The 23,665-nt window shown below is 41.2% G+C and overlaps 1 protein-coding gene and 1 long non-coding RNA gene across 2 annotated transcripts; both read right to left on the bottom strand.

The window, feature by feature from the left end:
* Positions 1-7,649: 7,649 nt before the first annotated feature.
* On the bottom strand, positions 7,650-8,928 carry LOC129242488 (ADP-ribosylation factor 2). The gene is made up of 4 exons (XM_054879150.1): positions 8,672-8,928; positions 8,218-8,480; positions 8,033-8,158; positions 7,650-7,913 (listed from the first exon to the last, which is right to left on the bottom strand). The coding sequence occupies exons 1-4, from the start codon at positions 8,736-8,738 to the stop codon at positions 7,827-7,829; spliced, it is 543 nt and encodes a 180-aa protein (XP_054735125.1). The 5' UTR covers positions 8,739-8,928; the 3' UTR covers positions 7,650-7,826.
* A 6,939-nt stretch (positions 8,929-15,867) lies between these two features.
* On the bottom strand, positions 15,868-22,765 carry LOC129242439 (uncharacterized). Its single transcript, XR_008582184.1, has 3 exons — positions 22,491-22,765; positions 16,389-16,521; positions 15,868-16,324 (listed from the first exon to the last, which is right to left on the bottom strand). It is a non-coding gene; the product is annotated as an uncharacterized LOC129242439 (long non-coding RNA).
* Between the last annotated feature and the right edge of the window lie 900 nt (positions 22,766-23,665).

The following is a 23,665-nucleotide window of genomic DNA, read 5'->3' on the forward strand; positions in this document are numbered from 1 at the left end:
TTATGTTGTTATTTATGTGTGTATTTTTCAAAACGCACATCGTTATCATTAAATTTAAGGTGTTTAAGGTTTAATATTTAACATATTTAATTATAAAATCTAAGGGCGTAAAAAATCATTGATTCATTAAAATTCCATAAACAGAATAATGCTTTAATTATTAGTTCAATGTATTCGAGGTTGACCGAATGTTGTCAATGGGTATGTTACTTGATGATGTATAAATGATGTTTGATGCCAAAAGAGTAAACATGTCCGGAGGCGCAGGCACACAAAAGCAACTCCGAAGCAAAACGTCCTATAACTCGACACAAATATACCATATTAATTTCTATACTGGTCGGCACGAAGGTAATAATGATTTGCAAACCAAAACCAATTTAAAATAAATGGAAAAGGCAAGACGAATAAGAGCAGCAACAACATTTGCATGTATTTTTTCTGCAATTTGGTCTTTGATTGTCAAAATTTCAATAAGAATGTAAACAAATATAAATAAGGTTGCAACAAAGAAGCTGGGCATTTTCACATGACCCGGTCGCAAAGTGGCCGCACAGGTGATCGTAGGCAGCGTCTATTCTTTTTGCAGGAGTGTGACATTTTTCATCGCCTCCATTGCTTCTACCATCGCAAAGCCCAATGGTATTCTTCCCATTTGCATCTCTTGAATGGTGGTGGTGTCATCGTCTGTTCTTATGAGGGCATCAACCAGCTAAATGAAGGCACCTTCCCCAATGAAGCAACATACATTCCAAATGTCCACAAATCGTTTCCGTTTTGCCATCATTATTTGCATTGGGGGTATTTTTTTTAAGTGGCGGGTTTCAAATTCAGCCTGAACCAGATATTCAGATGACCCGTGCAACACGTATTATTGTAATTAATATAAATATAAACCGAGCGTGAATTTAAAATTCATTTAAATTCGGAAAAAGTTAATGAAATAAATGGGAAAATTATTTTCATTACCTTTTAATGTATCGTTGCGTGTAGAATTATTTACTTATGTACCTTTATATATCTATTTAGTACATTTGACTTGGCAGGTATAGGGTGATCAATCATGAGGTGCTTTTTTCAATAGTTAAAAAAAAAAAAAATGTAAATTATGTTCAAAACCTTTATTTATCATTTGAAAGGACATTCTTTGACATTTACTTTTTGAATATGACTTCATTCATATGTTGGCCGCAACTACGCTTAAGGTGGTCCATTCTGAAGGTCCAATTTTCAATCACTCGTTCGGGCATTTCGACTGGTATGTCGTGAATAACACGCGTAATGTTGGCTTCCAGAGCTTCAATCGTAGCTGGTTTATCAGCATAGACCTTGGACCCAAAGGTGTGATATCACAAGATCTTGGTGGCCAACTCACAGGTCCTAAACGTGAAATCAGCTGCTCTCCGAAATGACTTCTCAATAAAGTCATTGTTTCACGAGCTGTATGGCAAGTGGCTTGTCACAGAACGATGATTTTCATAATACAGTAGAACAATTTGTAGACGTTGTTGCGGTGTGAGTCTTTCCATGATGAAATGCCAAACGCTGTTCAACAAATCCACGATGACAGTTTGCCACAACTCGCGCGCGATCTGTAAAAAAAAAAACGCAAATGAAAAAAAACTCCTCTTAATTGATCACCCTATATTTAGGTCGAACTATAGTGTAAGAAAAAATATAGTTTGGGCGCCATTGTAGCCGAATGAGTGGGTGCGTGGTGCACAGAAAACCTTTAATGCTAATGCGGCCACTCCTGGGCAGACAATGGTAATCCTCTTTATAAACAAGTATCTCCGGTTCGGAGTCGACTTAAAACTGTAGGCCCCACCAATTGTGGAAAGGCATCAAGACGCAAGCACTAATAGAAGGAGCTCGGTAAAACACCCAAAATGACTGTAGGCGCGAATATACTATGTACATATATAGGTATATATGTATGTGGTTTGGGAAATAAGTTCGTAGCGTTTTTACCGAAGACTCTTATTTAAACAAAAAACAATAATCAATTAAATATTCGCCGTTGCTGTTTATAACCTCTTCCTACCTCTCGACTAATTTATTGCTGCCGCTCCGCTAAAAATGTTGTTGTTGTTTGTTGTTTTAACAGCATAGGTAGCCCTGTCAGTGTAAGTATATCGGTCGTCTTCGTCTAGCTCATCTAAGGGTAGGCCCAGGAAACATGCTGTTTCGACAGGTTGGGTCCAGAGGGACATGTGTTTGGTATGTCGGGGTCGATTCTGGATATGTAGGAGTTTAACCTGCTACAGTATCCAGAACGTAATTGTGCCAATGTTACACGAGTCTCACGGGGAAGCTGGAGCTCTTCGTCTGCAATAGGTGCTGTTTCGACAGGTTGGGTCCAGAGGGAGAGGGGGATTAGATGAGTCGGTTTGAGGGGGCATGTGAAGAGGTGGTTAGTGTCGTGCGGGGTACCTTCACATGCCGGACATGTGTTTGGTATGTCGGGGTCGATTCTGGATATGTAGGAGTTTAACCTGCTACAGTATCCAGAACGTAATTGTGCCAATGTTACACGAGTCTCACGGGGAAGCTGGAGCTCTTCGTCTGCAATAGGTGGTGGTTGGACTCCGATTACGACATTCACAGGACGGGAGTTCATGAAGGTGGTGACGGTCTCCCGGTGGATATCGTTTTTGAACTGTATATTGCGGTCAGTTGGAGCTGGAGCTCTTCGTCTGCAATAGGTGGTGGTTGGACTCCGATTACGGCATTCACAGGACGGGAGTTCATGAAGGTGGTGACGGTCTCGCGGTGGATGTCGTTTTTGAACTGTCTATTGTGGTCAGTTTTGTCCTGGATTTCGTCAGCGTAGTCTAAAAGGTGTCTCCTGACGTGCCTTGGAGGCGGCTCAGGCTCAAGCAGGTGTCTGCAGGGGTGAAACCTGCGGTAACATCCAAGCAGGAACAGCTTGCTGAGCAGTTTGTTATGCTCCATTACTGTGAGCATTTGTGGCTCGTTATGCAGGTGTTGAATGGAGGACATCAGGAGGCAACCGGTCGCTGTCCGAATGGTAGTATTTTGACATGCATGTAGCTTTATCCACTACGACCAGACAGGCGCAGCATAGTTCAGAACCGGCCGACCAATTGCCCAAGTGCTGCCGGCAAGCGATTTGAGGGCCTTGTTGCGATTTTGGACTTTAGTGGCAATAGCGGTTGTGTGCGCAGAGAAGGAGAGCAAGCTGTCAAAGGTTACATCCAAAATTTTGGGGTTATTTACCGTCGGAATTGGTGTATCATCGACTTTTACCTTAAGGGGCAGCTTGACCTCCTTTGTCCAGGTGGTAAAGAGGGTCGCCGTGGACTTGGTGGGGGAAAGTTGGAGATTCCTCGCAGTGAAAAAGCGAGAAAGGTCGGTGAGGTAGTTGTTCACTTTGGATCACAGGCCATCGATGTCATTGCCCGACGCCATTATCGTGCAGTCGTCAGCGTATGAGATCAGGGAAACTCCCGCTGGTGGTTGGGGGAGCTTCGAGATGTAGAAGTTAAAAAGCAAGGGAAAAAGGACACCACCCTGCGGTACACCTTGCTTAATCTTCCTCTGCTTTGATATTTGATCTCGAAAAATCACTGACGAGTGCCGACCGCTCAGGTAGTTCGCGGACCACCTCTTCAGACCTGGCGGGAGTGTCGACTGATGAATATCATCTAGTAGCGTGGAATGGCTGACTGTATCGAAAGCCTTCTTTAGGTCCAACGCTACTAGGACAGTCCTCTCGCAGGGGCGGTTTTGGTTAAGCCCGCGATTTATCTGGGCGTTTATGGCGGTGAGTGCAGTGGTGGTGCTGTGTACTCGTCGGAATCCGTGCTGATGTGGGGCTGGGGCCAGGTGTGTCGTGTAGAGTGGGAGTAGGAGGGCTTCAAGTGTCTTCACTACTGGGAGAGTTATCGGCCGATAAGACTCCCCTTGGTTGGCAGGTTTCCCAGGTTTCAGTAGTGGGACCACTCTCCCTGCTTTCCACTTATCAGGGATGATGAGAGTGGCCAGGGACAAATTGAAGACCCTTGTGAGGAATCCTACTCCCAGGGGTCCCAGGTGCTTCAGCATCAGCGCGTTTAATCCGTCGGGGCCAATGGCTTTCGATGATTTCGACTTATTGATGGCCCCCTAAACCTCATCACCGGAGAAAATAAGTGGCGCACTGTCGTTCGTCAGTTTGTGCAGCCTTCTGGTAACACGACGTTTGGTTCTGTCGCCCGGAGGATGCAGTATGAAAAGCCGGCTAAAATAGCTCGCGCATCTCTTCGGGTCCGACGAAGTTCAACCGTTGAAGGTGATAGCCACCTTGTCGTTGTGCTTCGTCCGGTTCGACAGGGACCTAACGGTGGACCAGAGCTTACTCACCCCAGAGGTGAGGTTGCAGGTCTTCAGGTGCTCAACCCATTTGATCCGCTTATGTTGATTTACCAGTTGCCGGATCTCCAAATTGAGATTCCTTATGCGGGGATCCCCGGGATCGGCCTGGCGTAGGTGGTCACGCTCGTTTGCTAAACTGGCTGCTTCGGCTGGGAAATGAGGACGGATGTCCTTATAACTTCCAGCGGGGATGAAGCGAGCCGCCGCAGTTGTGAGCACCTTGCGGAATGCGCGTTCGCCTACGCGCACATCAGTGGGGATGGGAAGAGCGGCGAAGGTGTCCTCGGTGAATTCCGTGAAGCCGGCCCAATTAGCTTTTTTAAAGTTAAAATAGGACCGGTAATTCGCGGAAACGAAGTCGGCAGGTCTCTCAATCGAGACGATAATGGGCAAGTGGTCTGATGCAAGCGATAGCATAGGTCGCCACGTTATGCTATTTATCAGACCCGCGCTAGCTATTGTTAGGTCAGGCGAGCTGCTGCAATTGCCCACTACCCTGGTGGGGGCGTCGTCATTCACAGTGCTGAATGTCGAGTCGTCTATCTGCTCTGCCAATTGCTGTCCCCTACGATCATTTGACAGGCTTGAATGCCAAAGATCGTGATGCGCATTAAAGTCACCTACAACCAATCGGTTTTCACCTCTGATGAACGCACCTATATCAGGGTGATATCCTGCCGGGCAGCAGATGACAGGGGGTATATATATGTTTAATATTTCGAGCTCGGAATCGCCTGACCGGACAGCTATGCCTTGACATTCTAAGGTGCTGTCCCTGCCGTCGATTCCTTCATCGATGAGACGATACTGCACTGTGTGGTGGACTATAAACGCTAGGCCACCACCATTGTCTCGCTCGCGATCGTGTCTGTGCACGTTATAGCCATCCCTGGTGATCAGAGATGACCTAGCGTGCCACTTTGTTTCTTGGACCGCAGCTATTTTAATACTGTGCCGGCTCATAAAGTCAACTATCTCGTCGACCTTAGTCGTAAGTCCGTTGCAGTTAAACTGGAGAAGCTTAAAGCTTCTCGGTGAGGTCTGTGTAATCCGAGGGGTGAGGGACGCTTGGGGTTGTCTACGTTGGACCTACTGCGCAATCCACTGTGTGTTGTGGCCGTGCCTCCGAGGGCGGTTGTGGGTGCAGAGCTCTGCAGCAGGGGGCAACGTAGGCAGTTGTCCACTCACGGGTGGTGCGCTGGCCGGAACATCTCCGAAAATGGCACCAGCCATTGCAGGAATTGCACTGGACTGATACCAGATTCCGAGGTATTACGGTTTGACACACGGAGCAGACTGCACGGGGGACCAGGAGCTGCTGGTTTGTCCCCGCACTGGGGTTGGAGCAGGAAGGGAGGGGAGGGGTTGAAGGGGAGTTGTGTTGCTCCGATAGGCTCCTCACCGTGGAGGTGTGGGTTGTGGTGGCGGTTGGTAGTGCCGGCCTATCAGGGGGTGTAGTAGCCGTGGAGGCATCAGACGCCTGCTGCCGGGAGCAACACGTGGCCGCATACCGTGTGGACCACTCCCTGTGCGACTTAAGGCCTGAACAGGTCTTAAGGTAGCTCCACCCGTTGCACTTATTACACCTAACCGAGGTGGAGTTCGGGTGAAGCCGTTTGGGGCAGACGCAGCAGTAGAGTACTTCTGGCCCAGGGTTGGATTCGACTCCAGCCCTGAGGAGAAGCATTTGGAGCAGGATTGCTGCGGGAGTTTGCTCCTGTGACGTAAGGGGTGGGGTGATATACGATACACTAGACAGGGCTAGTATACTGGGGCGGCAGTCCTTGGTCGGGAAAAACCCTAGTCATTCCGGTAACGTAGAACCGGCTGCCATGGGAATGCTCCGCTAAAAATCGCCTGGTCTGGTGTCGAAGCAGTTGTTGAGCCTATTTCTAAGGGCCTCTTTGTTATCGAAGGTAACGCCCTTCATATGGTTTGACAGGGAGCGGCAAAAGTGGTAATCGAGCGGTGCACGGTCCGGAGAATACGGCTGAAAAACCTCCCATTCGAGCTCTTGGGAGTGCTTCTTTGGATGTAGATCCGGCTTGACTCTCGGCTTTGGCGTATCTCCTGGAGCCACCCACTCCTTTCTTTGCTTCGTATTGATGTATAGGCCCCTTTTTTCATCTCCCTTGTGACGATTCGGTACAAAAAGCGCTGTTTATGACCGCGTGTTGCTCGATGGCGAGCGAGATGGTGAGAAGAAATTTAAAGGCGACTTTCTTTGTTTTTTCGTTGAGGTCGTGAGGCACCCAGGTTTCCAAACATAGTTTTCTAGACCAGAAAAAGTTCTAGCAAAACAATCGTTGTGAAATAAAGGAAAATATAAAAACGCTATGAACTTATTCCCCAAACCACATATGTATGTGCATAACATACCCTTTTTTCTACTGTCACAGTTGCAAACAACCGGAGAGAAAGGAAACAATCTTCAATTTCCTCTGTGAATGCCCTGCCCTATGGAAGGACAGAATGTTAACCCTGGGCAAACCGCTGTTCTAGAGTCTTGACAAGTTGTCTGGCTTAGATGTCAACAACCTGGTAAGGTTCCTGAACCGCACAGACTGGATATAGTCATGGTGTAAATAATTGGTAAACAAGTTGGTAACGAAAATGTGGCAACAAAACGGAGCGGAAGCTCTAGTTGGATTCTGGATGAATCACCACTTTAACCAACCAACCAACCAGCCCGGAATTCCAAAAACCCTTTTATACAAGTGCATATTACGGTAATTTTCGAAAAATAAAAAAATGTGACATCTCTGTTATAAACGAGGCAAAATAACTCCTATTTGATACAAGTGATGAACCTAAAAACATAAATACGACGTAAAAACGTTTTTAAAATACGCACTTTTGGGTAAATATATCTCGATAAGACTTAATAAAAATTTAGCAAAATTTTGTATACGTACGAGTATTACTCCTCACCTCAGACATAAATATTGTGGAGATCGGATAAAATCGCGTCAACTTTTTTGTATGTTTGTATTAAATTTCCATCCTCCATCTGATGTTATGAGAAATAACTATAATTTTCCATTAATTGATTTAAAAGCAGACAGCCCAAATTAAATTTTACAAAAAAGTGGCTAATGTGTATTCTGGACATTTTTTAAAGACTAAAATCTACAGCTAAGATGCACGGGAAAATAAACCGAAAAGCCAAAATAAAAATAATTCTAAATCTTTGAATTTTTGGAAGAGTCCAATGCAAAGTGGCTAAATTAATGGGGATTCACTTAACGGTACAGTTCTAAACTACATGCACATCCTTTAATTTAGAGTGAAGCGAATGTATTTTATTATTGAATATGTTTACAGTCTAACAAATTTGTTATATATTTATAAAAATTTTAAGAATAAATTGCAACACAACTTTTTCGCTTTAGCCCTTAAAAGCTGAAACCACGTTATTGTTGCAAAGATCGGAATGAAGCGCTTCTTTATCATTTCTTAGCCAATTCCGCTGACAGCCAATCAAGTCCTTCATAAAGCCCATTGTCCTGTGTGGCGCACGCAGCCTGAATATACCACTGAAAATTAAAACGTTATTTTAAGCAACAATTTAACACTAACAATTTTATAAATGGCCTAAATGCTGCGATAGATTCATTTAATCTATTATCTAACCCTGAATTGAGGTAGGACTTACATGACGATTTCGTAGCTGATTAAGTCTCAGTTTGTCGGTTAATTCTGCGGCACTCATTGCATTTGGTAAATCTTGCTTATTGGCAAATACCAACAGTACAGCATCGCGTAATTCGTCTTCTTGCAACTTTAATTAGAATTTACATAAATTTACACAGAAACTATGCTAAAATGAAAAAAACGAACCATATTTTGTAGTTCTTTCTCAGCTTCATTTATCCGGTCCCGATCATTTGAGTCCACAACAAATATGAGACCTTGTGTATTTTGAAAGTAGTGGCGCCATAAAGGCCGAATTTTATCCTGACCACCTACATCCCAAACAGTGAAGCAAATATTTTTATATTCAACAGTCTCAACGTTAAAACCAATTGTTGGAATGGTCGTTACGATCTCTCCGAGCTTTAGTTTATAAAGAATAGTAGTTTTGCCAGCAGCATCTAAACCAACTGAAAATAAAAAGTAATGTTACAAATTGTAATACCTTGTACGCCAAATAGGTTGCAATTCAAGAGAATTAAATTTCTTCAATGTATAAAAAGAAATAATTAAAAACGCCCATACCAGCGTACCAAAAATAATATAGAAAGAAAAACTATACGTATGCTTGTGTATTCACGATAGAAAAACTAGAACTTACCCATCAAAATACGCATTTGTCTCTTGCCAAACAGACGTGTCAGCAAACTAGATATGGTTAATCCCATTATAGCAAATTTGCTGAACTAAAAAAATATTTGTTATATGAAGCTTAAAAACAAGGTTTCTAAGACGCTAACAATAAAATAGTAATACTTTGCGGCGCTTTGTAAACCACTTTTATTTGAAGTTACACATATACTTCACAAATTTGTAATGTTATCGACGTGTGGTGACGTTCTGCTATTATAAAAAAATCCAATATGGCAGCTATAGAATGACAGCTGCATAAAGAATAGCTGGATAATAGATGTCAGTTGAGTGCGGTATTGCCAAATTGAAAGTGCATTGAAAGAATATTCTTAACGGTTTGTGTATTCGCTAAATCACAAGCAGGATGCAACCCAAAGGGTTAGTTTTGTTGTAACCATAATAAAAATATTATATTGTATAATAAAAGTAAGTCTGACATCAGCTCCCTTCCCAATATAAAGTTACGATATTACAAGTTTATGAAAATTCAGTGAGATACAATTTTTTGTAGGTATTTTACATATCTTATGGCAGCCCTTTCTTGTTTTGAAAGTTACAATTTGTATATTGGTATGTGTGTATGTGGCGGCAAGCTGGCTAATGGTGCCCACAGTCACCGTAGTCCCGGTCCATTGCCCGTAAGATAAACCAAATTGAGCAAACCTTGAGCTCGTAGCAAACTGCTGCTTTCGTTTGGTTACATATTTACACAATTCATCGGCTTGTGCGGGTTTGTGTTTGGTTGTATCGACACAATGTTGCCCTTTTTTTATTTTTACATACGTATTTTTACACAACACATTCGCGTTATCAGTTAAAATTTTTCATTTTATAATAAACCAAAGCCAAAAACCAACAAATGCATATAGTTCACTTATCTATAATTATTATTTATTTTATTAATATAATATTAGCAATTGAATTTGAAAAGGTCGAGCCAAGGAGAACCAGGAGATTTGGTGGCTCCTAAAACACTCAGGCTAAAGAGCCCATTGTATTTAAAGCTCTGGAAAGGGGGTAGATAATCAAGGAGGGAAGGAGAAAAGTATCAGAGAAAGAGATAGGAAAGAATGGGGACAGAGATAGAGATAGTTAGCCCTGTGAGAATTTTCAAGATTCTTTGGCAAATCTGTAAATATCCTCCAGTTCTAGAGAACGAATATTACTCATTCTCATGACATCGGAACCCAATACTCGTAGCCTTGCTCTAGCAAAGGCAGGACACTTACAGAGAAAGTGCTCAGTGCTATTCGCCTCCTCCAAGCATGACAGGGTTGTGTCCTGTAATGATACCGACCATCAACCGAATATCTTTCCTTCTAAGTTTTAGTAGAAAGTTTGACAGTTTTCTGTTCGGACTTGTCACAAAACACTTTGCAGTTCTGCAGCGTTCCTGACCGGACCATCGCTATTTATATAGATTCGCTACATAATCGCTGATCCAATTCTTGATTCCTGCGGAACTGATTCCGATTATTGGCTCTGGCCCCTGTGGGGACACCGCTGATCCACGGTTGGCCAATTCGTCGGCAATTTCGTTCCCTTGAACACCGGAGTGTCCCGGAACCCATATAAGTACAATCCTGTTTTGCCTTGCGACAGAATTAAGCTTCTTCTTACATTCTTGAACAATCTTTGAGGTTTGCTTTGCGTTCTTCAGGGCCTTCAATGCAGCCTGACTGTCACTGAAGACTCCAATCTGTTTCCCGCTCCTTCTCCTCTCGGTTATCCATTCGGCTACTTTTAGGATGGCGAAAACTTCTGTTTGGAAAACAGTTGCCATTCACCCCATAGCATAGTGATACTTATTACTATCGTTTAAGTACCATCCGGCTCCAGACCCTATTTCATTCTTGGACCCATCGGTAAAGAAAATATCCGTCAAACCTCCCTGCATGCATTCTGGATTGCTCCATTGCTCACGCAATTTAAATCTGACATCAAATTTCCTTCCAAATGAAACTGTGGGTATCAGGTCATCTTTAGGTGCCAAAAACAGTGGATACTGCTGCGACAGCAACTTAAAGATTTTTCTGTGTCCCGAAGTTCCATCTTCGTGCCAGAAACCATATTTATGGAGTCTACACATTGCTTTTATTGCTTCCTGTTGAATCTTAAGATCCAGGGGGAGCAAATCAATCATAGCATTTAGGGCATCACCAGAGGTTGTACTCATGGCACCCGTGATGCATAAACATACACTTCTTTGCAGAATGTATAGTTCCCGGATTGTGGACTTAACCATGCTCCGTCGCCACCAGACCACAGAAGTGTAAGTGATGATTGGTCTGATAAGTGCTGTGTATATCCATAGGACCACAGTGGGTTTCAGAGCCCAGGTTTTGCCAAAGGCTCTACGGCATTGCTGAAAAATCTTCACCTTCAGTGATACGTGTGTCTCCCAAGTCAGCTTCTTATCCAAGATTACTCCTAGATAATTAACTTCGTTGGAGAGACCAAGTGTCACACCTTTCAGTGTTAGAAGACTGAGTCCATCCAATTTCCGTTTTCTCGTAAACAAGACTATGGTTCTCTTGTTCCGATTAACGGAAAGACCTTGTCTCATGCACCAGTCATCGATTTTGTCAAGAATCCTCTGCACTTTCGTGCAAAGCCTCCTTAAGGATTTATCCGATGTTAGCGCACAGACGTCGTCCGCATATGCTTGGACGTGGAAACCGAGTTCCTGCATCTCCCCCTTGGGGACATCCTTGCTTGGCCCTGACTGTGATTTGTTCGTCACTGCTCCTACCAGCGGTTAACAGCCTCTCAGATAGCATGGAATATATCCATTTTATAATGGTTTGATTAACTCCGTGTCGTTCGGCAGAAGAACATATCGAGCCGAAAGTGACATTTTCAAAAACCCCCCTAATGTCCACGAACACGCCCATTGTGTATTCGTCAGCTTCCGGCTTCAGTCTTGATAACAAGATCGTGTAAGGCTGATTCACATGATTTTCCACTCTGGTAAGCGTGTTGATTTCTACTAAGTGGACTTCTCGACAATACCCTCACTCGAATATATTTCCCCACCACTCGTTCCAGACTTTTCAACATGAACGATGTCAAACAGATTGGTCTAAAACTTTCCTGGTTTCGGACTAAATACTACTCTTACGCGTCGCCATTGGGATGGTATATAACCAAATGCAAGACAGGCTGTGAAGATCCTTTTCAGGGCCTCAATCAGCCTGTCTCCTCCTTTTTTAAGCATTGCTGGATATATTCCACCAGGTCCAGGGGACTTAAAGTTCTCAAAGGAAGACAAGGAAAACCTTATCGATTCCCTTGTCACTATCGGACTAGTAATATACCAGCTGTACCTAGAGGTTCCACCGTTGCTACCGTTATTGTTCATGGCACTCTCTACTTCAGAGAGAGTTCTACTACCCGGAAAATGGGTTTCGTTTCCGATTTGGAAATGGTGTAGGAACCATCAGGTTTGCGAATGGAATCCAGCCTTACTCTGCGGTCTAAATGAACGACCTTACAAAGTCTCGCTGTTTCCCTCATTTCTTCGACGTTACTGCAGAAATTTTTATAGGATTCAAGTTTGGCTTTCCGTACTTTTTTCTTATATTCTCTCTGTGTAAGTCGATGATTAGCCCAGTCCTCTTCTGTTTTGGTCTTCAAGGCCTTATTAAGAAGTTTCCTGAACCGTACACGAAGCTTCGACAGTTCAGGGTTCCACCAAGGAACCGCTTTCCCCTGTCTGCTTTGCCTGAGTGGGCACAGTACCTCAAAGCAATTGATTAAAGTACCTTCTAATTTCTTAGTAGCATCTTCAATCATTTCTGCTGATTTGAGTTTTTTCAGGTTAGGTAATCGCTCTGTTACAAGCTCGCCATACCTGTCCCAGTCCACTTTTCGAGGATTCCTACCAGAAGGTATTGATATTGTGTGAATTCCCAGTCGGAATTCGATAAGACGATGATCAGAAAGAGAGTCCTCTTCCAAAACTCGCCATCGGTTGATTTGATTTCCAACTGACCTATTGGTAAGTGTTAAATCAATGACCTCTTGTCTCCTTCTGGTCACAAAAGTTGGTTTGTTACCAGTGTTTTGAATGACCAAATCGGATGACAGGATAAAATCCAGTAACTTGAGACCTCTGGGGTTGCATTTGCTGCTTCCCCACACAATGTTCTGTGAATTTGCATCACAACCCACTATTAGCCCCAAATTATTAGATTCTGAATACTTGACCACTTCTCTTAGCTCCCTCGAAGGAGGTGGCTGTAAAGAGTCGTAGGGTTTTTAGGCCGAAACTATGATAGCTTCGACACTGTTCCCACTTTTCAAGTACTTTATTTTTGCGGCAACGATATTTCCGGAGCATAGCTCTTTTAACATCGTGTGTTCGATCAACCTCGGCATGATAATACCGCGAGCATGTACATGTCTCACATTCCCTTCACAATGAATTATTTGTCCCCACGACATAGCACCTAGACCACAGATACGCTTGTGACATACCCATTGTTCTTGTATTAGTATTATGTGTGGGTTTGTTTGTAGTTTTGCATGCCTACGGCACAAGAGAGCAGTAGACGCTATGCTGCAGATTTATCTGTGTAAATATTTCTTCAGTCATGAGACTGAGTATATTTACGCTTTGTCCTCCACCTTAACCTGGACACGGAAATGGATTCGCCCCAGATGTAGGTGAGGACGGCACCCGTACTTCGACTTAAGAACCTTGAGGGACCCAAGACCGATACCCAGTACTAGGTGGGAACTCGCCTGCGAAGTGGTAGCGGATTTCTGCCTGGTGCACGAGTATACTCTCTAGAGAGTGGTGTCAAGATCTTTGTTCTGAGCACGGATGGGTGTGAGGAGTTCTGCTGAATTACAGGAAGGACCCGGAATCCAGACACTCGCTCGTACCAGACTTTCTTTGCTACTCTCAACAAGAATGAACTTGCTGTTTTCGCAGGCTGGAATCTTTGCTATCGCTTTTTCCAGCCATTCTCGGGAAAAAGCATTGGAACAGTTCACCTTTACGATGCCGTCCACCACGCTTTTCCCCTCGAAAGTCGGCGTGTCTTTCGACTCACTGATAGCTTTCCAAAGATAGCTGTGAAGATAGTCTTATTGCCCTTTGGACAGTAGACCGTCTTGTTTGTCGGTATGTATCTCCACCGTCATTGCCTTTGCTGCCATTCTCGCGAATGATTCGCCAGACGTTGACGGAAGAGTGTCATTCGACATTTGAGGTCTCTTAGCCTTTGCCTTGTCAGGCGAAGGTTTGTCTGCCTTGGATTGGGTCGAGGATACAAACATTTCCGAATTCCATCTCTCGACTTTCCTCTTCTTTCTTTCCTTTCTCCTCTTCCCGGTCGTTGGCACAGACCCCGTTTCGTTCCCGGAAGAGCGCAGCGCTACAGAGGAATCCTCTGTTCTGCCACGCTTTTCCGTTTCCGTTACAGGTGTCGAAGTTGACGGAGCTTGAGTCCTTGCCTTAGCTAATGCTTCGGCTTGCCTCGCCTTCTGTCTTCTTCGTTTGATCTGCCTTGCGGTTAGACCAACACCCGCGTTCGACTATCCAATAACTTCAGTCTTTTTACCGGTACTTACCTGATTCGCACCAGGTTTAAGCGTTGTCAAAGACTTACTCGGTACCAGAGATCCGTCTGAGTCTACTGACAGATTGTCCGCCATCTCTACATCCTCCACAACTTGCTCAGTTGCTTCAGATCGTTTCGACGACGGTATATCGCTCACACTCACTCGGCTCTTCATTGGCATAGCCAATGTGCCATGTTTCACCACTAGTAGTGCGCTTCCTCCGGAACCCTGGGTGTCAGTTCCGGTCATAGGGGAGTGTGGGGTTCGGGCCTGCACATCCGATGCCCGAGCCGTCGATTGCTCGACGGGAGCATTTCCCGAAAATGGGTTACCTCGTGCAGAGAGATCCATTGTTAGCCTCTACATTGTAATAAAATGCATTTTATACCTCCTGCCAGGTTGTCGGTACGGTACTCTCCACATAGTACTTGGGTGGCCACCAATTCCGCCATTCCGCGGATGAGTGGATACCGAATTCCTATATGGAGCTGCCCTCTTAGTTCGTGGTAAGTTAATCTCCATAGCATGGGGTTAACTCACCACTTAAGCCTCATCTCCGCGGCAAGGAGACCGACATGACAAGGAATATTAGCAATACTTTACCCTGAAGCCCACCATCAACCAACAGATTGGACCTTATCAGTGTGGCTTTAGACCTGGAAAGTCCACCATCGACCAGATATTTACAATACGCCAAGTCTTGGAAAATACCCACGAAAGGAGATCATTTTCGTCGACTTCAAAGCTGCATTCGACAGTATGAAAAGAAGTTACGTACCATATTTGCCGTGATGTTTGAATTTGGTATCCCCGCAAAACTAATACGGCTATGTAAGACGACGTTGCTCAATACCAGCAGCGCCGTCAGAATGCGTCGAAAGACCTCTCGGAGCCAAACGTGGTTTCAGACAAAGTGAATCGCTACCGTGTGATTTAGGAAGCAGCATTTACACCGATAACAATGTCAGCCTCTAAATCCAACGTAGAATCTCTCTTGCCAACGAGTGCCAGTTTGAACTAAGAAGGTAATTAAGTAGTAAAGACCTCTCTCGACGAACAAAACTAACACTCTACACGGCTCTCATCATGCCCGTCTTAACGTATGTCGCAGAAGCGTGGACGATGGCAACAACTGATAAAGCGTCGACTGGAGTGCTTGAGAGAAAAATTCTGCGGAAGATTTTTGGACCTTTACACGTTGGCGATGGCGAATATTGCAGGCGATGGAACGATGAGCTGTATGAGCTTTACGACGACATAGACATAGCGCAGCGAATACAGATCCAGCGACTGGCTCTGAAAGTATTCGATGCGGTACCACCTGGTGGTAGCAGTTGTTAAACTTCGCCAAAATCGAGTAAGCAGTTATCGCGCCAATTGAGATGAAGAAGAAGCAAAACTTTACATTTGTCATTATTAAATAGCGTTTTTAAACTATTTTCATAAAAATTTAAATTTATCTATTGTCGTGGCAGCAATTACAGATGGTCTACACGACGGTACCACTAGAAACGATTATTGAAAACTAGCGCAACGAACCAAATTGAAATTTATTTTCATTTTTAGTTAAAATTACATTTAGATTTCACTGTTTCAATGTTTTGTTTCAATACCTACCTATTTTTTTTGTTTACATGCTGATTATAATTTACATAATTATAATTATTGGTAAGGTCCGAAATGTTTTTTATAGTAATTCTTTAGTTCTTAAAAATTTCATCCAAAAGTATTATTAAAGAACCGAAAAAAGAATTGATGAAGTCCAAGCAGGCGACCATACGTGTTGTTATTATGCCCGGCTATAGTGAACTATGTTATATCCTGTTTCACTGCATTTGTTTTTGCAGGTAGCTTGAAAATTTGATTTGCTAACCGTTTAACCCAAGGCTTTTACACCTTCTTTAAAAATGTACCACATCCTTGCATTACTTCGTGCGCATCAGCGAGAGATAATAGTTGTTGTTTTGCCTCGGTGAGTACGCTCTTCCAAGCCGATTCCGATTCAGGCATAATTTATAAGAGTTAGATGTTATGCGAGTATAAACTTATACTGTTGTTAATCAGTTAAAAGAAGGTAAATATAAATAATGTACAATACATAAAATTCGACTTACCGGTGCAAATTTAGCAATTTTTCGCCTATTATTTTCAAGTATACTTATAAGTTATTAAACGTTTACCGCGATTGATGTTCTAAGTATGAAAGCAAACTGCTTGCATTCCTCTACTCTCTTTTACCATGACATCCTGAAATTAAAAAATTTTGTTGTTGCTCTAATTACACTACCTTGTAAGAAACGCCTTGATATATAATAACTATTAAGCAGCCGCCGTAGCCGAATGGGTTGGTGCGTGACTACCATTCGGATTTCACAGAGAGAACGTAGGTTCGAATCTCGGTGAATCACCAAAATTAAGAAAAACCGTTTTCTAATAGTGGTCGCCCCTCGGCAGGCAATCGCAAACTTCCGGGTGTATTTATGCCATGAAAAAGTTCCTCATAAAAATATTGCCGTTCGGAGTCGGCTTGAAATTGTAGGTACATCTATGTGTTGAACAACATCAAGACGCACGCCACAAATAGGAGAAGGAGCTCAGCCAAACACCCAAAAAAGTGTGTACGCGTCAATTATATAATATATATGTGTATATATTTCACGCGGTTATATGAACCACATCGCGATGAAATTATTATTGTGAAACTTAGAAAACGAAATTCAGCACATCTCATAGTTATTCCCTAACATAAAATAATAGGTCCTTTGAACGGGTGATGATCAAATTCCCGACGCTGTGTTTGTGGTTCGTCTAAAGTGAACGTCTTTGCTGTATTGTGCCCGCGATTTGCGATATATGTACATATTTTCAAGACACTGATTAACCTGGGAATCTGTTAACATTGAATATTTACACTTGTAAGTGCATTAAAAGCCTTCAGAATATTTCAAGCCTAAAACTTAAATTCTGTTACTGTGTTTTTGTGGCCCTATGGTCTTGTCTTAACTAAGTAATTTTAGAAAAATAAACGTCTTCACAAGAATTGATGGTTGGGCTAAAGCTTATACAATATTACCAAGCCGTTCACTGAATACTTATCTTCCTGGTTTTTTTTTATTTTATTTCTAGTAACGACGCCAACCGGTTGTCAAAATCGTGAAAAATGGTGACGGTTTTCGGAAGGTGGCACCTTTAGTGTTCTGTACACCGTGACGTTTGTATGTTGATATACATATGTCTTAGCCGAATGAGTTGGCAGTGGCTACCATTCGGTGCTTGAGCACATTTTTCGGCTACATCCGATATTTTCATTTATAAATCGCTTTTGACGTCTATTAACCCTTTGACTAAATAAAACGAGTTTGCTGCTAATAAGTACATAACATCTTTTTTGCAACTTTCAAATTGGGCAGACGATTTTGCATCAGACAAATATAAATTTCACCTTAACTGCAAGTTATTTTCAAAGTTTTGTTAAAATTTATATTTTCTCTCCGAAATGGGAGCAAAACAAATAGAATAATATTGCCACAACAGGAAAAAAGTATTTGTGGATTCTAACTTTTCTCTTTTAGATATTCATTAACACGAACTAACTTATAGACATAACAGTACATACTGCCTCTGTCCCTATTGTTGCCGTAATTATGTCTTTACTTTCTTCTTTGTATTAATATTACCATTAGCATATTAGTACCCCAACTCATCGAAAAATAAAGGCCGAACTTCTACAATTAGTTGCCTGCATGTTATTGATCTCATACAAATGGTAGGTCCTAGGAAAGTGTAGTTGTATGCAAATATAAATAAACTCTCTGCCTTAACGCATACTGCGCTGAAAATTGCAATATAAATGGCTTCACAAGGCTGCATAGAAACACACATATACCAGTAAAGGCATGTACTTATATATAGCGCATTTAGTTAGTACAGATATGTACAATAGTAATGTACGTATGTATGCATATAATTGCTCTTAGGAATATGGTACATTAAAAAGTTTATCCTTTAGCTTTCGTTAGCTGGTTCGTTCACTCGTAATGTTCGTTCAACAATTTCCCTTTCTGCCAATGTCTGGATAACTTTTCGCTTCAATTCACAACGAGGCACTGTTACTTGTGATGCACATTTTTGGTACAGTTTGCATATAGTCGACATTTTCTTCTCCATTTCTCATAACATTCTTTGCTCCAATACCATTATTTTCAGGTTTCCCTCCGAGTCACTTTCAGGATTGTTGGTTGTTTGAAATACGACCATACTTACATTCATATCTCACACTGCCTTAGATTTCCTTATCGTGCATGAGTATCCAGACATCCGTAGGTACATTAGTATTCCACATAGACATATATACTTATATATACGAGTATATTAATGCATTACTTGGAAAATTCATATGTTGCAATATCCATATCCATTCATGGACATATTCATACCCTTGCTCCCTTTACTCACTACTTTCGTGAAATATATACGTCGATAGGTATGTCGTCAGATAAAATGAAGAACTTTTTGTGGCCGGTGAGTGATGTTTGGTCAAAGCCAGGTTTAAATTTATGTGACTAATGCTTCTAGATAAATTTGTGAAATGAAACAATTATACTTGTACATGACAGCGTCGGTAAGCTTCCTCCTATATCTTGTTCTGTACTTTTTAAGCATATACATACACATAGAGAAGGTATACACATACGTGAATATGTATATAATTGACGCTTACACCCTTTATTTGGGGTTCGGGCAAACTCCTCCTCCAATTTGTGGCGTGCGTTTTGATGTTTTTCACAAATGGAGGGACCTACTATTTTACGCCGCCTCCGAAAAGCAAATGAGGAGGTTTTTCAAGGCAGAAATATACTCGGATGTTTGTCATTGCCTGCCGAGGAGCAACTGCTTTTTGAAAAAACGTTTTCTACCATTTGGTGTTTCATGCCCGGAGATTCGTACCTATGCACTTTCGAAAGACAATCGCACATCAACCCATTCGGCTACGGCGATTGATTATGAATATATTCAAAGTTTTGCTGATGGTATCGAACTAATGGCTCGACATGGTCCTTCGTGTAAATAATCAAGCAAAATAGTAAAATAAGGGAATGCGCGTAATAGCGTGCAAAAATAACGAAACAAAAACGAAAGGTTTATTCAGGTTAGCGTACACATAAAAAATACAAAGAAGAAAAAACTATTTTGTCAAAAACACAGATGTAAAAAAATCTATAATCACATCAACTCTGATTAACAGCTGATTTTGTAGAATTTACCGATATTCGGGGCGGTGTACCGGTGTACAATTCAAATAATTGTATTGAAAACTTGTGTAATGGAATTTCAAAGAAGTTACAGCCCTGTTCATACTTATTGTATTTTTGTTCTAAAGGTGCGATTTCATACTCTTTATAAATTCATGCCAATCATGGGATACATTTCTAGTAAATCGACCCATCAGCATTGATCTACATACGTCAAGCATTAAAAAAATTCATTTTCGGTGGTTAAATAGCGGTAATATTATATTATCCCTTTTGTTGGTACAATAATAGTTAATATAGTATGTATAGTGTACGGAATTATTTACCTATATCCGCCATTCAAATTGTAGATGCAGCGAGATGGTGTTTGTCTGTGCACTGCACATCCATATGTATAATGTACATGGCTGCACATAAATACAAGTATTGTATATACGAGTATATATATTCGTACAAAAAAGCCTTTACTTTTGAGTAGACGTCAAAATGGCAATGACCATGAACGCTGCAGAATACACAACTACACAAACACATGTGCATGCTATATGCATTTAAGTATTTGTATATCCGCATGTACTATGTAAGTGTGCGCGAAAGTTTATGTTTATATATACATACGTGCACACAAAAAATATATTTACAAATATTGGGTGCATTGCTTTCAACCGGTCTGTCAATTGTTCGAGGGTGGTGCGTGTACATACTACAACATACACTGGCATAAGGTTGGCGCAGATAGGAAAATGGAAATGCGACTGCAAGGCAACAAGCAATGCCACTGCCAATGTCATGAGCTTAACAAAGTTGGCGGGTGGCAGCCGCAGACGAGTGCCATGAAAGTAGGTAAGGTTGAGCATGTGCAAATATGTATACCCTTATACCAACAGAACGTGTTTTCGTGCCGCAGAAGCGGACAGTCTGTGTGCCCTTTTTCTAGTACGGTGCTTACCCTTGCAATCGCTGTCGGCAACGTTGCAATAGTGTGGCTATATGCACACATGAGGATTTATGTACATAGATTTTGCTATATACACATACTACATATACATAGCAAGTAAATATGTATTCTGTGATGAGGACATTAGCCTTGGCGCTGCAGACAGAAATGCATTACACTTACATGCATACGGTAATGTATTTTGTTTTTTGATTTAGCAACATTTTCGCACATGCGCACTGCCACTACAACGAAGAAAGGCACACTAGTTTTTAAGAAGAGAGTAAAACCTGAGCAATATATTAAAAGTTTTTGAATTAAGCAGCATTATTGAGCAACTTGGAATAGAGCTACAGTACGCACATACATACATACATACATGTGTATACATATGCAGTAAAGAAAGAATTGTCTTTTGAAAAAGTTTTCAATACGCGATTGTCTTACTTGGACTTTGTTATTGAGAAAGGATATCCATACAAATACCAATCATCTCACTTGTGTGCAATTTGATCTACACGCAACTCCCGCTAAGTTAAGTAATAAAAACCACAAAATGAAAAGTGTTCCTGAGCATAAAGTTCCCAGTATCTTATACAAACGTAAAACCAATTCATATGTTTTTGTATGCAAATACATATAACTTTATTTTTAAATTATAATTTTTCTTTTGAAAAAAAGCGATATATTTATATGTATATTCGTACTCACACATGTATTGTATTAGTAAATAAAGGGTGTTTTGAACAGTACGGCTTAAAAGCTGGCATACGATAATTAGTCCGTTTTCTTGATTTACCAATGACGGTAGCATTCAAGTTATTTATTCGAAGACTGTATTAATATAGCCCAGTACATTAGTGTAGATTTTGGTTTTGAAAAAGAATTTTTCGAATCTATCACACTAAAATTGTAAATATGTATCTTTGCCAAACCCCATCATAAATAACTTATAGGGCCTATCAGTGTCTATCTAATTCAAAATCCTTCGCAAGAACAGACTCCGGTTTTCCAAATTTTTGGTTTTTAATCATCTTTTTCGATTTCAGTCGTGTTTTTTTCTCAAAAAATATGTTTTGCAATATTACAATATTTTTATTTTTATTAAACTTTAATTTGTGCTCATTATCAATTTTAATTTTTAATGGACAAAAACATCTTTAAGTGGCTACACAATTTTTTTGTCTCCTCAAGTAGTAATAAAGCTTATTGAGAATAGCTAGTTTGACAGCCCGAAGAATAATAAATTGTTCTGAAAAGTTAACTATAAAGGGCTGCAGAGCAATCAAAAGCACGGTTTGATTTTCTTGAGATTCCCGGGGTTGAATGTCAAAGTGCCAATGGGAAAATCTCCGAGTGTATTTCTGCCTTAAAAAAGCTCCTCATAAAAAAGACCTGCCGTTCGGAATCGACTTGCAACTGCTCCTCCATTTGCGGAACAACATCATTCCCCTCCACAAAGAGGAGGAGGAGCTCGGCGAAACAAATAAGCACGTTAAGAACTACTCTATAAAAATTCATGATAAGAACTACTATACACACATATAGTACATATGTACAAAAATTATTTGGTTTTTTTATTATAAAAAGTTTAAATAATGTGTTGTCATAGTTTAAAAAATATGTTGCAGATTTTTTTTTATTGCATTATTGATTAAGAAAAAAATTATATATTTTGAACATTCCACCGATTTGTGTCGTTTCGAATAAATCATAATTTATTCTTCAATAACCTATGTAAATATAGTAAAACGAGGAATTCCTATATATACAATTTTACATATTATTTGCGAGCCAGAATCCATATGCGTGAGTCCACACATTGATACTCTGAAGCAAAATTATGTAGAAATACATATTCATACCAATCATGTCTGGCATTATAAATACCGCATATGCCCACTTGCACGTATTTACATACGTGAGCACATTACATCTATATACATATGTATATAAATAAATATGTTCTTTCAAAAAAATCGCGTTATCCAAAAACAATTGCCCAAGAAAGGGTAACAACCACTTACGTTTGTAAAGAGTATGTGTGCGCTCCAATATCCATTCCAATAACGAAAGCAAACAGCACCGTAGCCCATCAACAATAAATGTGACGACGACAACGACAACAACGCGGTGAAGGTCATTGATACCAAAAATTACGACTCCCTTTGCCCTACTCCACATCAATGAAGACTATGAGACGCTGCGGTAAAAACTTGTGCCGAGCATCCTAGTGGTATACTAAACGCTTATACAACCCAATTACGAATGCAGTCGTCTTTTGCAGAGATACAAATACATGTGGATACGGTTAAATGATGAACTCGAATGCTACTTCGGGTTCGGTAAACGACTCTTGATATTGCAGTAGATATGGTACATGCATTTTACATGCTAAACATGTATATGTATAGAGAGTGACTTCGATATATAAAGAGAGTATTTGTATATGCGCATTCTCTCTTTACTCTTAAAGAGAGTGAACCAACCGAGTGTTCTGTTACAAGAAAAGGCTATTTCAAAATGTGTAGTTGTGTCAGTGTACATTAGCCGCTTTCAATTCGCCACTCCTATGTTCGGTTAAGGTCGGCGCCACTCACTTACCGAAATATTTACAAGGGAAAACAACAACAAATTAAGCAAGCAGCAGTGACCTTAAGCGAGTTTGTTTATAGCTGCTTAGCTCGTTTAATATGAGAAATTAATTCCAGGATTCATCAAGGTCTAAGAAATAATCTTAGATCATAACAACGACTTCTGTTGTTCAACTCTGAGCAATCGATTATATTTCGAGTACTTCCGTGTGAAGTAGAAGAGAAATATCAAAAGGAAAAGGTAAATAATATGAACGCCAGTAAGAAAACGTGATATTAAACAAAAAAGCATTTATGTATATAGACGAATTATACATTTCTTCCATTTGTGGAATAACAAGAAAACGCACACACGAATTGGAGAAGGAGCTCGGCCAAACTCCCAACAAAACTGCACTCACGAATTATATACATATGTATGTATATACATGTACATATGTATTATGAATGATGACAGAGGCACAAAGAAGTCGATTTGTAGGAAGAGGAGGTGCTGTAGCTTCGAGGCTGTGAAGAGATACCCACGCATTTACAGACTTATCAGTGGAAAGGACCCCAAAGAGATATATGAATTCCCTCATTATATTCACATGTTTTGGCACATAAAA

This window comes from Anastrepha obliqua, chromosome 3 (assembly GCF_027943255.1).
Source record: "Anastrepha obliqua isolate idAnaObli1 chromosome 3, idAnaObli1_1.0, whole genome shotgun sequence".
In the NCBI taxonomy this organism is placed as follows: Eukaryota; Metazoa; Arthropoda; class Insecta; order Diptera; family Tephritidae; genus Anastrepha; species Anastrepha obliqua.

Coding starts and splice junctions, on each gene's coding strand:
- LOC129242488 (XM_054879150.1), bottom strand. CDS start 8,738: ATGGGATTAACCATATCTAGTTTGCTGACACGTCTGTTTGGCAAGAGA. Junction 8,481..8,671: donor ACAAATGCGTATTTTGATGG/GTAAGTTCTAGT, acceptor TTTTATTTTCAG/TTGGTTTAGATGCTGCTGGC. Junction 8,159..8,217: donor AGAAAGAACTACAAAATATG/GTTCGTTTTTTT, acceptor TTCTAATTAAAG/TTGCAAGAAGACGAATTACG.